At 36.7% G+C, this 14298-nt stretch overlaps 2 protein-coding genes across 2 annotated transcripts; one reads left to right on the forward strand and one right to left on the reverse strand.

The window, feature by feature from the left end:
* Positions 1–593: 593 nt before the first annotated feature.
* On the reverse strand, positions 594–4121 carry c26h11orf54 (chromosome 26 C11orf54 homolog). The gene is made up of 8 exons (XM_060862776.1): positions 3995–4121; positions 3703–3801; positions 2864–2937; positions 2665–2766; positions 2374–2550; positions 1293–1442; positions 1045–1161; positions 594–906 (listed from the first exon to the last, which is right to left on the reverse strand). Exons 1-8 carry the CDS (start codon positions 4056–4058, stop codon positions 733–735), a joined length of 957 nt encoding a protein of 318 aa, XP_060718759.1. The 5' UTR covers positions 4059–4121; the 3' UTR covers positions 594–732.
* A 777-nt stretch (positions 4122–4898) lies between these two features.
* pho (phoenix) lies at positions 4899–12247 on the forward strand. Its single transcript, XM_060863303.1, has 5 exons — positions 4899–5214; positions 5841–6183; positions 7064–7161; positions 8155–8221; positions 8564–12247. Exons 1-5 carry the CDS (start codon positions 5138–5140, stop codon positions 12155–12157), a joined length of 4179 nt encoding a protein of 1392 aa, XP_060719286.1. The 5' UTR covers positions 4899–5137; the 3' UTR covers positions 12158–12247.
* Positions 12248–14298: the final 2051 nt, after the last annotated feature.

The raw sequence follows: 14298 nt of genomic DNA on the forward strand, positions 1-14298 counted from the left end.
TACACCAATGTTAACAAACTACTTTTTCATTCATCCATCCATCTATCCATCCACTCATCTTAAGTAGCCATTTTATACCAGTTAGGGTTGCAGTAGATCAGTAGATCCAGAGCCTTTCCTGAGAATATTGGGTGTGAAGCAAGAAAACATTGTTTACACATACATTCATACCAATTTTTCTTAGCCAGTATACCTGATGCCATGTTTTCAAGAGATGGGTAAAACCTTTAGAATCCAAAGGAAATGCTTGTGAACACAGAGAGAAACACCACAGATAGGCATCCTGAAATCATGGCAATTGTATCCACACTGGGGCATTAAAGCACAGGTTTTTACCATTTGGTTGCCAAAGGTGTTAAAAGTAGAATCTCAGTTCTAAATAAGTCATCTAAATAAGTCAAAATAAATACTAGGGTAAAAATGTACCTTCAAATTCTTCTCTGAACTGGAACAATATAAATATTACATATAATTCAGTATGAAAGTAAAAGCACAAGAAATAAAAATGGTGCATTTCAAATCACACAGATTTTAGTTACTTAAGTCAAATTAGTGCATTTTCCCAACAATGAATCAAATAATGTGAAAAAACATTTCCTATGAATGACTGACATTTATTCCACATCTTTCAAATGTTGGCTAGCATACAGATGAGAGACCGAACAAAGTTTTGTACTTTGTTTGCATTCTTTTGTGTCAGGTCTTACATAAGAACAATAATTCACATCAAATTTAGTCTCTGCCAACATTGTGGGTCACCACTGGTCGGTCAATTCGATAAACAAATTCTGCAGGTAGAAAGTATCCCAGGTATTCCACTGTGCTTGGTGTGGTGTCTATGTAGTAATGACCTCCTTCACCATGATGACTGAAGCCATGGGTATGTTCCACTCTCAGATCCAAACCCTGTTTAGATACAAATGTGCAAAAGCTAAAGATAAGCGTGGTCACATACTTTATAATAATAACAATGATGCAGCAATGCACCTTCTGACCAGAAAAATTCATGTAATCAAATCCCGTGTTGTTTTATTAGATACTCACTGGATCTTTGGACACCATTACTGACTGGCAGATGAGAGGAGCGCTGACTTCAAAATGTTTTAGCCAGTTGTTTACTTCTTCATTAGTATTTAGTGGGCATGAGGAAAACTCTCGTGGCTTCAATTAAAAAGATGGGTGCATATAACTAACGATGTATATTCAAAAATTGTTTTGTTTAATTTAAAGCTAAATAACAGTTTAGAAAGAGATGGCCAAATGTAAGAAAATTCATTTTGGGTTTTTTTTACCATGATGTGGATCTTGGCCTTTCCTTTTTGGAGGATGAAAGTCCCACCAAGTGCAATGCTTTTATCACCATAGTGTTCCTCCATAGTCTTCCTCATACTGCTTACCAGACTGTCCTCTCCTGTCCTCCTGCTGACTCTGACCTCCATGACCTGTTAGCAAGCATATTTTCACCATTAGTTACTTATTTAAGTCTGTCACTTAGCCATAGTTATTTATTCATTCAGCAAAGGTCAGTACTGCTTTGTGTGGTTAGCATCAACCACATTCAGCAGTTTGTCATCCTTACTCATGTACAAATATTCTCATTAGCTATATTACATAACAGGAATGTATTTGTTCTCCTTTAACATCTGGCTATTCCATCTGCTTCGAGGGCTTCCTTATGATGTGCAATATGGTAATCGTAAGAAGCCAGATGCCTTTTATTTGATTTAATACTCATCTAGTCACACAATGACACTTTAAAGTTGATTTTTTTCTGAGCAATGTTTTATTGCTCAGGATGCCCCCAGGTCTACCCTATAGAAGCCAATGATAGCCTAGTGATTCCAATTCTGGCTGCATTTAGTGCACATGTACACCATGCACTTGCATCTGAAATGTTTTGTCTGGACAAGATTTAGCACCTCCAGAGTGTCTGTATCAAGTGTAGCCCTGGGTTACTAGAGCGATAAGACCTAATACAAGATATGTGTGAGAAATTGCTCATGTTAAATCTGTTTGTCTGGCTGTCTTTTGGTTGTTTGGGTTTTTGTTTATTTGATTTGTTTGATTTCATTTGTTTGCTTCCTGGTATTTTTTGGCTGTTCAGTTGGTTGGTTGATTGAGTGGTTAATCTTTAGTCACCACTTTAATCTGAAAGGTGAGAGATCCGTAGCCTATCCCAGAAGGACTTCCTAGGCTGAAATAAACACTGTCACACAGACAGTAACCTGAGCTCAGAATTAAACCATGGGCCCCTTTAGTGCTGAGACTGTCCACCTTCCTGCCTCACCACCATGTCATCAAATTGTCCTTCACAATTTTGTATCAATGCTCTGGATATTTTTTAAATAAAAAGTGTCCGATTCCATCTCTCACCTTCCCAGACAGACCCTCACATGCATACAGGTTCGCTAGAAGACCAAAATCACAGTCGCAGAATCTGTCGCTGTATTTCTCCTGCAGGCATTTCCCATCTGCTGGGTTGATAGAGGCGAAATAGCTGCCATTGACAGCAGGTTTGCCTTCATGCTCCGTCAACACCAGAGGCATCAGCTTTGAAACATTGCATTGAAATAAAAAGAGAGATATAGTCATGCCAGAAATTGTTGGAAATTCTACCCTGCATTATTCTACACAACACTGAGTGATTATGTTAATTTCTATTACCTCTGCGTTCATTCCAACAGTCTTTGATGACACAGCACCAGCACCAAGAACAAATGCACCAGGCAGCTCCAACTCCTTGGCAATGGTGTTCATGTTATACACCTTGGATAAGAATTATTGTTTTGAATTATTGTGATTATTTATTAACCAAGTTATGAAATGAAATGCAAACAGACCATTAGATCCCTATTTTACTGACCTTGTCCACTCGAACCAGTGGGACCAAGTATGGGACACCACCTACATCTGTAATGCGAGGATTACCACATAGTCCTATTGAAGGAGAACAATAAGGAGAAACTCAGGGGCATTCAGTAAAAATCTTTAAAAAAAAAATCTAAATTAAAATAAAATACCGGGGGCACGGTGGCTTAGTGGTTAGCACGTTCGCCTCACACCTCCAGGGTCGGGGTTCGATTCCCGCCTCCACCTTGTGTGTGTGGAGTTTGCATGTTCTCCCCGTGCCTCGGGGGTTTCCTCCGGGTACTCCGGTTTCCTCCCCCGGTCCAAAGACATGCATGGTAGGTTGATTGGCATCTCTGGAAAATTGTCCGTAGTGTGTGATTGTGTGAGTGAATGAGAGTGTGTGTGTGCCCTGTGATGGGTTGGCACTCCGTCCAGGGTGTATCCTGCCTTGATGCCCGATGACGCCTGAGATAGGCACAGGCTCCCCGTGACCCGAGGTAGTTCGGATAAGCGGTAGAAAATGAGTGAGAGAAAATAAAATACCCAGGTTTAAATCTGCCCTAATGACTAGTAAGATCAACTGAAATATGGATCTAGGTAGACTTAGCTGAATTTTGCTCTGAGATGGACTGGAGTCCCATGCAGGATATATATCCCTGCCTTACTTGTAGAATTCCATGTCATGTGTTCAACAGGAAACTGCATGATAGGAATTTCCTAAAGATCACATGTAAATGAAATTCTGCCAGTGTTTTCTTTTTTTTTTCCAATCCTGTTGTGATCATGACTAGCCAGTTACTCTCAGAACTTCATTTGCTGGACATCTGTTTGTCTAACAGATTGAATTCATACCTTTGACAGGAAAGTTGAAGGGATCCTGTGTGAGATCTGGACACTCACTCACACACACTTTTACATCTTCAAAGTTCTTCTTCAGTCCTTTTTCCAACACTGTTGTAAATGAATCATCAGTACATCAGAGTCTCTAATATCTCAACATCATTATCTCAGCAGGTTCATGAGACAAACAGAAACATCACTTTGAACTTTGATCTACAACAAAGCAAATGTTGACAAGCAGCTAAAAGAGGAATGATCGAGTATTTATTTCTGTATTGTTGTAAATACAAACAAAATCTCTCACCTTGACATAATTCCTCGAGATTAGGGACGTATAACTGGATCTTTTCAGTTTTAGTGCACGCCATACTGAAGTGGAGACAAAATACAGACACACACCAAGTCACATGGACAAGCGAGAAAGCTGGACTTGTGCCGCGTTCACTGAACACAAACATCAATATGGTTTTCTCATGGTGTGTAAGTTAGTTCTTTGTAATTGTTATAAATTATACTTTAAATATTCAGTTGCCCTTAATAACATCAGCTTTGCCATTTAATCACGTAAAAAAAGTGTTTATAAAAGTGTTTTTTATTTTTTTACTTTTTTCATAAACCAGGTTATATACCAAGTTAGTCAATAAGATGCAACCCAATATAGATCAATGTATATTGAAGAAGAAGTTCACTTTCAACCATTTGTACAGACAAAATGTGTTGTTTTTTTACACAGAATTATCAGAAACAAATAAATTTGTTAAAAATGTGTTAATTACATTGATGAATTGCAATCATCATGTCGTAAAACATGCCTAGATAAATAAAAATAAAGAATAAAAAAAAGAAACTGATACAATGAAATATGTTAAACTTGCATCATTATTATTATTATTATTATTATTATTATTATTATTATTATTATTACTTTTGTTGTTGTTGCTGAGAAATATTATTAAATAATTAAAAAACTTTGCAACCTTAGAAACAATAATCATGAATACTTATTACATTCATATTTTGATTATTTTAACAACATAAATAATAATAATAATAATAATAATAATAATAATAATAATAATAATAATAATAGTAGAGATCCTAAGATCTAAGGATGAACTTTTTTCCTGCCTAGAGCTCTTGAATGTAGCCTCATTTACAATCGTCGTCGTCGTCAGTTTTTCTCGCTCGATGATTGGTCCGTCAAAACGCAGCGCTTCCTGAAGTCGCCACGCCCCCCGTGTGCTTTCGGCTTCCTGTTATGCTCCATCGAGTTAAACCCACGTGTGTGCGCGTGCGTGCGTGTGTTTAAAAAGATAAATTTTGCGCGATAAACGTTTACAACGCGTGTAAAGAGCTCCAAGTTAGCAGAGTTGCTTCCACAAGAAAGGAAATGCCGAAGAAGAGCAACATTTAGCTTGAGTGTGAGTAAGGCAGTAAATAACGAGTTATGGAGGATATTTCCCAGGCTTCGGTTCAGAGCGACTCTTCGAGAGATGCTTTGTTTGAAACCCCTGCGTCTGACAGGTAAATCATTCTGCTTGATAAGAATATGAGAACAAAATATTTCTATATCATCCTTGCAAATCCTGTCCTGCACGTTGCGTACACTCAGTGGCCATTTGTGTGAACAAATGTTCGAGCCGATACTGCAGAATCGATTCACTTTATTGAGTGAGTCGACAATAAAATATGCGAATATGGATAGTATTTATAAGTAGAAGTGTTGAAGTGCAGGATAGGAAGTGCTATGGATATGTATTGTTTATATGTAAGTGATTTAAATGAATTGAATTTATTCAATTCAAAAATCAGTGCTACTTTTATTAAATTATTTAATTCATTAGACTTTTAGTTTTTCCTCCATGGGCATTTTGGTGTAAAAAGTCATGGCATGTGAGATGTTATTGCATATGAGATCAGCACAGGGGATGCAAACTTTTACTTCTTTATCCAGAGCGACTTGCATTATTTAATTTTTATACAGCTGAGAAATTGAGGGTTAAGGGCCTTGCTCAGGGGCCCAACAGTGGCAGCTTCGTGAACCTGGGATTGAACTCGCAACCTTCCGATTGGTAGCCCAACACCTTAACCACTAGGCTACCACATGCCCATTCTCTACGTCTTATCTCTCTTTTTTTTTCCCCCCACAGTGACTCTGGCGACAGCTTGTTTGTGACCCAGTCTGTGTCTTCAGCTTTGAGGAACGTTAAAAGACACCGTCCATCTAATACCCAGGCTTGTCCCTTTAGTCAGGAGTCAGAAGATAAGCAGGAGACGGTGCAGCATGAAAAAAATGGGACAAGGAGTGACTCTGACAGTGAGACTAGTTATGCTGACTTGCTTCACAGATGGAGAAAACTGTCAAGGATAAACAGCAGTAGACCTCATCGTCGCCCAAGGAGTAGGAGAGTTGCTCTAAAGAGGAAGGTGTTACCTTTCCTGAAGAAGTCTGATTCCGGAAAGCTTTCTGTCCATGGAAACCAGACTATAGTGGTAAGGATGTGCAAATGGCAAAAACCTGTGAATATGAAAGTAGTTCTTTATACTACTATGAAAGTAGTATAGAAACGATTGTTTTAAGAACTTCTGCATGCCATATTTCATATTATTTGGCAATTGTGTAGGTACTAAATTTTAAGATTGAAAAAGACAGTGATGCACAGATTCATTGTGGGGTTTTTTTTCTTTTAGTTTGTGTTCAGGAAAGTAATACAAGGCAATGCTTATCCCTAGCTGTTTCAAAACTCTGAAAAAAACCCCACATTGGTTAAATATGCAAATGTATCAAGCGCACTATGTAAGATGTAATTATACTATGTAGTTTTATTTAAAGTCACTTGTAAGTAATTGCACAGCTTTACAGCTCAATATGAATGTGCAACTAAGCTTTTAATTATTAGCAGTTGTTCCCATTGCATTCCTAGAACTACATCTATTTGAATAACGCAGTACACTCCCTAAATATTTGAGCTAAAAATATCTAGTATAGGATCCTATACACATTTTATGGAGGGTGCCAATAATTTTGGACAGCCCTGTGTTATGCAGATTTGGAGGGTGGTTTTTTTTATCTGTATCTTACTTTAGAAGAAGTAACCACTGCACTACTCTCCTAAACCATGTTACAGTATTCATATCATTTTAAATAAATAAAATTGATAATTTATTGTTTTGTAAATAATAGGACTCTTTTTAGATATTTATCTCTTTAGCTATCAGCTGAATGTTAACATATTTTAAATGTACTTTCTCAAGATTTGGTTCCTAGACGTACTAGAATATTGAAATTTTTGGAAGCATTAAAGGTAAGTTACAGTTCTTTCCAGCTATGTTTTATTAAAAAGTCATGATTTTGTTTTTCTCTTTTTATCAGAATTCAGAGCTCGGTGGGTTTTTTAAATGTATATTGAAGCTGAACAAAGGATGCAAGAAAAACAGAAGAGAACTGAGTCCATCAAGGTTGCCTTCTGAGTGAGTTTAAAGTTGTATGACACAAATCGTAAATACAATGTGGCTTTTAAGTTCATTTCTGTTGAATTGTATTTTGATCATTGGGCTGTGATCTTGCAATGATGCAATGTGAACACACTCAAGTTAATTTTTTTATGTAACTATGATTCCAGTACATTTAATACACTAATAATTGACATGTTCATCTAATAAACCGTTTACAGTTACAGTAAAGTTGTTGGATGTTGGCAGTGATATTCCTCAGCAACTTTTTTTTTTTTAATCGTTAATAAGACAAAAATATACATCTTTTCCTGTTATAGCACACATTCACGTCTTGTGAAACCGTGCTTATTTTTACTTAGTCCTTAGTTCTGTGTTGTTTTGTGTAGCACCATCTTCCTGGAGGGATGTTGTTTCATTTCACTATATAGTGCACTAGCTATATACGTACGAAATGACAATAAAAGCTTAATGACTCTGAGATACTGGAAACTCCTGGGACTTTGCTGTGGTGGAAAACTGACTGGGTTACTACGTCCATAAATGAATGGCTAAACAAATAAACATCAAACAGAACATTTACTCCTTTTCAAATTTATGATAAATCAAGTTATGACTTCCAGATTCCTCGATGACACATTTTCAAATGATTGTTTTATCAACAGTTACATTTTTCAATGATGTGTAGCATCCATAGTGTTTGTGTAAGCTTAAAGTTATTATAACATATTAGGACAAGCGCTTTATTATAAATCTGCCGTTTTAATTACAGCCGAAACAACATTTAGAAATGAAAGAAGAAATTGATCCAAATCATAATTGAGATCTCAGTAACACTCTGATAGAAATAATAATAACATAGAATCATTATCATGGAACATATGATTAGGAGCACATTAATACACTGTATGTATCTCTCATTGATTTGCTTGTCCTTTACGAACTTTCGTTTTTTTTTTTTTTTTTTTTTTTTTTTTTTTTTTTTTTTTTTTTTTATAATTTTTGTTACAGATGGGAGCAAAACCATGAGGACAACGAAGATGATGATGATGATGATGATGAGGACATCAGAAAAGTGGTATAGTTTCACACTTACGATGTTTAAACTATTTAATGTATTCCGCAGTGCAGCAAAAAAAAAATTAAACTAAAAAACATAAAATGGGAATCAAAATATAGCTTCGGAATGATTAACAGCTGTCACTGGCACTACTTCAGGCCCTGCCCCCTTTCCCAGCAGTTGTGCATTAGGCAAGACTCTATTTGAACACTATATTAAAGTCGACTTTTCCGATATTTTTATGCATATGATACTGATTTATTCTTTTCTAATTATTCTTTAGTTTTATCTGAATCTATCAAACAAAAGGCACCTTTTTTATTCACTATTTGCTAATCAGTTTGTCTTATTTTGTTTCAGAATACAGATTTCTTTATTTATGGTGGACATAAAAAAATTCGACAAACATGGCTACCTTTCCTGAAATGGAAAACGATACAGGACCCAAGAAAGTGCACTAAGAAGAGCAAAAAATGTCAAGAAGAGTGGGAGAAATCGTATCAAACCAGGCAAGTAGCAGAAGACCCGATGGAGCCTCAAGATGACACGGATGTACATAATGAGAACAGTTTATTTAATATAGAGGAGTCTCAGTCCAGGAGAATGGGTGATGGAAGCAGTAAATTCCCTGCTAGTCCTTCTCTCTCTCCAGGTTCGACCCCTTCTTGTCTTTCCCCTGAAAAATCTCTTTTTGTTCAAAATTTATTCATGGATCCTAAGGAGGAACACACTGAGAATTCACCACAAGTTTTAGTGACATGCTCACAATCACAATCCGTTGACTGGCATCAAGCTCCGAAAATTGATAAAACTTTTGAGAACTGGATGGAACCAATTGATGATGAAATGGACATTGAGGAGACACAGTGGCCATGTTTAGCAGACCACGATGAAGACGAAACCCAGATTTCTGAGGACAATCCTATGGACCGCGACAGATGGGACAATGTACTCTGCTTGGAAAACATCTCATCCTATGATCTCCAAGGACAAAGCAAGGATATCTGTGAAGGCGTACATCATGATACAGTGGATAACGAAGACTTGGTTAGTGCTAGTGGAGGTTTCTTCAGCTCACAGGATCTTTTTCAAGAACCAAATAATCAAGCAAGTCCTTTAAAAGAGACTGATGTTGAGAATGCTAATGAAAAAATGAAAAACTGTGTATTGCTACATGATGACACAGATTCATTAATGAAGAACAAGAGATGTTCATCAATCTTAGCAGATGTGGAGGGTGACGATGTTAAATATTCCAAATCTCTCCCATCAATAGATGGAGATATAGACCAAGGAAGAAAGGAAAAGAACAAAAAGACATCAGATAATAGTGTGGAACGTGTGTATCCATCAATGCCATTAGAAGATTACACAACAGGAACCAGAGGAAGTAATTACTCAAGTCCCAGTAAGGACTTCCTCATGGTCAGACAGAAAGAGAAGACCGAGAGCCCACTGTTTAAATATGGTGGGATCACATTTCTGAAAAGGAAGAAAGGTAAGGTCCCTGAGATCTCTCATAACCTCTCACTGATACAAGTTGATCCAGGTCAGAATGAAGATCCTGTACCTCACTTTAATGATGTTGTCAAGCAGAAAAAAAGAAAAAAGTTAAAAAATGTTGGGTTGTTGGAGGAGCCAGTCAACACCTTGCCAGAAATCAGTGTTTCTACAGAGTCATGTCTGTCAGTTCAGGACTCTTCAGTGGTTTGTGCTTCAGTTTCTGGAAGTAAACCAAAGAAAAAGAGAAAAAAAGACAAAAATGTTGGACTGTTAGATGATCCAGTTGGTACCCCACAAGAAATCAGTGTTTCTGCAGACTTGGGTCTGTCAGTTCAGGACTGTTCTGTGGTTTGTCCTTCAGTTGGTGTAAGTAATCCAAAGAAAAAGAGAAAAAAATACAAAAATGTTGGACTGTTAGAGGAACCAGTTGGTACCCTACAAGAAATGAGTGTTTCTGCAGACCCCAGTCTATCAGTTCAGGACTCTTCAGTGGTTTGTGCTTCAGTTTCTGGAAGTAAACCAAAGAAAAAGAGAAAAAAAGACAAAAATGTTGAACTGTTAGAGGAACCAGTTGGTACCCTACAAGAAATCAGTGTTTCTACAGACTTGGGTCTCTCAGTTCATGATTCTTCAGTGGTTTGTGCTTCAGTTGGTGGAAGTAAACCAAAGAAAAAGAGAAAAAAAGACAAAAATGTTGAACTGTTAGAGGAACCAGTTGGTACCCTACAAGAAATCAGTGTTTCTGCAGACTTGGGTCTCTCAGTTCATGATTCTTCAGTGGTTTGTGCTTCAGTTTCTGGAAGTAAACCAAAGAAAAAGAGAAAAAAAGACAAAAATGTTGGACTGTTAGAGGAACCAGTTGGTACCCTACAAGAAATCAGTCTTTCTGCAGACTTGGGTCTCTCAGTTCATGATTCTTCAGTGGTTTGTGCTTCAGTTTCTGGAAGTAAACCAAAGAAAAAGAGAAAAAAAGACAAAAATGTTGAACTGTTACAGGAACCAGTTGGTACCCTACAAGAAATGAGTGTTTCTGCAGACCCCAGTCTATCAGTTCAGGACTGTTCTGTGGTTTGTGCTTCAGTTTCTGGAAGTAAACCAAAGAAAAAGAGAAAAAAAGACAAAAATGTTGGACTATTAGATGATCCAGTTGTTACCCCACAAGAAATCAGTGTTTCTGCAGACTTGGGTCTGTCAGTTCAAGACTGTTCTGTGGTTTGTGCTTCAGTTTCTGGAAGTAAACCAAAGAAAAAGAGAAAAAAAGACAAAAATGTTGGACTGTTAGAGGAACCAGTTGGTACCCTACAAGAAATCAGTCTTTCTGCAGACTTGGGTCTGTCAGTTCATGATTCTTCAGTGGTTTGTGCTTCAATTCCCTGTCAAGGTTCCGCTTATTTGGTGTCCATCTCTAAGGAAACGGAGCTATTGACTGGAAATGATCTTTTTATGCCTGAGGTTAACCAACTGGACATTGGTGCACAAGCTCATAAAGATCATGTTCAGTGTGAGGGTCATGAACCGCGAAGGAAAAAGAAAAGGGAGACGAAGAAAAGGGATACAAGTCCTGTGATATCTGATGAGGTGGTTGCTCCCAAGTCTAGTAAAGAGTCTCATTTGAACCACTGTACCAAAGCTGTCAAGAAAAAGAAACAAAAGTTTATATATGATGTTGGTGAAGGACAAGTAGCAGAGATGTATGCGGACAGTCAAAATCTTGGTGGACCATTTAAAAAAATTCTTAAAATGCCAGCAGGCATAGAAATCCAACCAGTAAATAACATAGAGTTGATGACAGATGAGACTGTTACTCCAAAAAAGAAGAAAAGGAAGCGGCAAGAAGTTGTCCGGGAAGAAAATGTGGATGTTGAGGCATCGTTTGTAGAGACCATAGAACAAGTGGAGACTTTAGATACTTATCAAGATTCTGTGCAACAAGCAGCTGAGGTAGTTCAGGTAAAAAAGCAAAAGAAGAAAAAGGACAGAACTGTAACATGCCATGAAGAGGAGGTGTTTAAAAATTCAACTGTGTCTCTCAGACTTGGAGACACAACAACATCCAAAACACCAAACAACAAACCTGAGACTGGAGGGATTGATGAAGAGGAAGGTCTTGGTGAATCTGAACCAGTGAAGAAAAAGAAGAAGAAAAGAAAAGAGTTGGACAGTGATGGATCTTGCTTGGTTTCTCATGCCTTGGAATATTTGAATAACACCTGTTGGCTCAATAATGAGCAGACAAAAGTGGTAAAAGAAGCCTCAAGAAGTGGGCAGAAACTTTGTAAAGAACATCCTGCACCATGTTTGAACATGCAGTTAACAAATGACGAGAATAAGAAAAAGAAAAGTGAGAGGACCAAAGGTGATGACTCTGAAAGTACTGAACAAGTTCTGCTATCAGACGATACCATACAGCTAAATGGTAAAAAGAAGAAGAAAAAGAAAAAAGATGGATAGAAACGGACACAGATGTTTGAACATGATGTTTGTAAGGAAGGTGGTTCACAGAACCTTCAGAAGCAATAAAACTGAGAATAAGAAAAAGAATAGAAATGACAGCTGATGCAGGTAAGAATAAGAGTTTAGATGATGTACTCCAACCAAGTGCCACAGAAGAACCAGGACAAGAATAAATTTTTTTTTTTTTTTTTAATTTTTTTTTTTTTTAACAAAACAGAAGCAACATAGATAAGTAACGTAAAGATAAGAACCAACTTTTTATTCAGTAATGGCTGCAAATTATTTGCATTTCCCCACCATAATACTTTGCCAATATTTATGTTTAAATATTATCCTGAAGAGGAGAAGTGTCTCCCTCATCTGGTACACAAGGTGTATATACATACATGCATGTTAATTGCTGGTTATTTCTGAACACTGTATCAAACTGAAGTTCAATATCAATTATTGTAATGTTTTATTGTTTTTCCTGGGTATAAATGTTAACTTAAATTTCAAACAATTGATGTGTTGATAAGGTTAGATTTCACACTAGGAAACACTGTCAAATGAGCATTTATTCAATTCTTCAATTCTGAGGCAACTACTAGGATTTAATGTCATAATTAGGATTAACTAAGTCTATGTTAAATGGTTACTGCAAATTTTACCCTACAACTAGAAAGCATTTAGGCCACAAGGTTAATGAAGTAATGTTGGGGAAATTATGACTGGCTGCTCTTATACTCCTGTGTGATAATCGTACATGCTCAATTGGGATGACAAACGACAAGCAGTATGATTTATTAGGTGACTGGCAACAAAACCTTGGAACATTCATTGTGCTGGATGTGTGCAAGGTTTCTGGAAACTAGGTGTTCTTACTGAGCACAAGGACCTGAGTTAAGCTTGTGTTGTCTAAACACATAAAATGTGGACATGTGTATAAAAATTATGTGATGACTGAGACGTTCTGTTTTTTTTTGTTTTTAACATTCAACTGTTCATTATTTATTGAATTCTGTGAACTATGCTTGAGCTCAAGTAAATGGTGTGTGAATTTTTTTTTTTACTTTCTTTCAGTATTTCCTAATTTCTCTTTACATTTAAAAACAATTCTCTGCTTTGGTGGTGTTTTTTGGAGATCGTATTTCCTCAGATTGCAGTGCCTTCTGGGTAAATTCTGCTGCTGAAATCTCTAGTCACTTGACACCTCCATGTAGTCATCTAGCAAAGTTCACTTGTTCTAATACTGGAACAGCTTTTAAAATAGTAGTAATGGAGCTTCCCAGCAGGAAATAGAGAAATAAAGTAGAAATGTGTGTTAAATAATGGATTAACTGAAATTCTTTTTCTGTTGGCTTTTATTTTGACATGGGCATTAATAATTAAATCAAGATTATACTGCAGTTTAAAGTGGACTTTCATATGCACCAAAATATATTACAAATCTGTTTGTTACTTAGCTGTTTCATTTATTACTCTCATCCAGCTTGAGTCTAGGTGGTAAAATGACTTTAAGAACTGGGTTATAATTCTATGTTTTTACAAAGCGAAGCTTTTATAACAACTATATATAGTATTACAGGTCTGTGCTTACAGCTAAGTAATGTTAATTTTGTCCCGATGACCGGTCTTTGCATTACGATTAAAAGCAGTATCAATAAAGTAAAAAATGTGATGTGCAGTCAAGTTTGAGTGTATGCACTGTTTAAATGAGTGTTCTCAACTTCTCACTGATACTTTGTGATTCGCGGACTGTAAATAGGTTGTATTTTAGGCCCATGGTAAAGTAGGCCTATTCTTTTCAGTTTTTCTGAGTATATTTATTTTATTTCTGATTTGAACAGAAACATGAGACACAAGGCAACCAAAACAGTTTTAAAAACCTTTGTAACTTCATTCGGAGTCTGTTGGGCCCCAGCTTTTGAATTGTGTTGGTTAAAATAGAATACTCTTCAGAACAGGTTAATCATTTGTGAATGTGTCTCCTAAATCAGAAATTGAAAACCAGACACGTTTAACATTTGCATTCAACAAAAATCATTCAACAAATTCATTTAGTCTAAAACTAGACTAAAATTAAAAGACTTTTAGTCGACTAAAACTTGACTAAGATACCTTGAGTTTTCTTTTGACTAAAACTAGACTAAAATGAC

Source organism: Tachysurus vachellii, chromosome 26 (genome assembly GCF_030014155.1).
Source record: "Tachysurus vachellii isolate PV-2020 chromosome 26, HZAU_Pvac_v1, whole genome shotgun sequence".
NCBI lineage: Eukaryota > Metazoa > Chordata > Actinopteri > Siluriformes > Bagridae > Tachysurus > Tachysurus vachellii.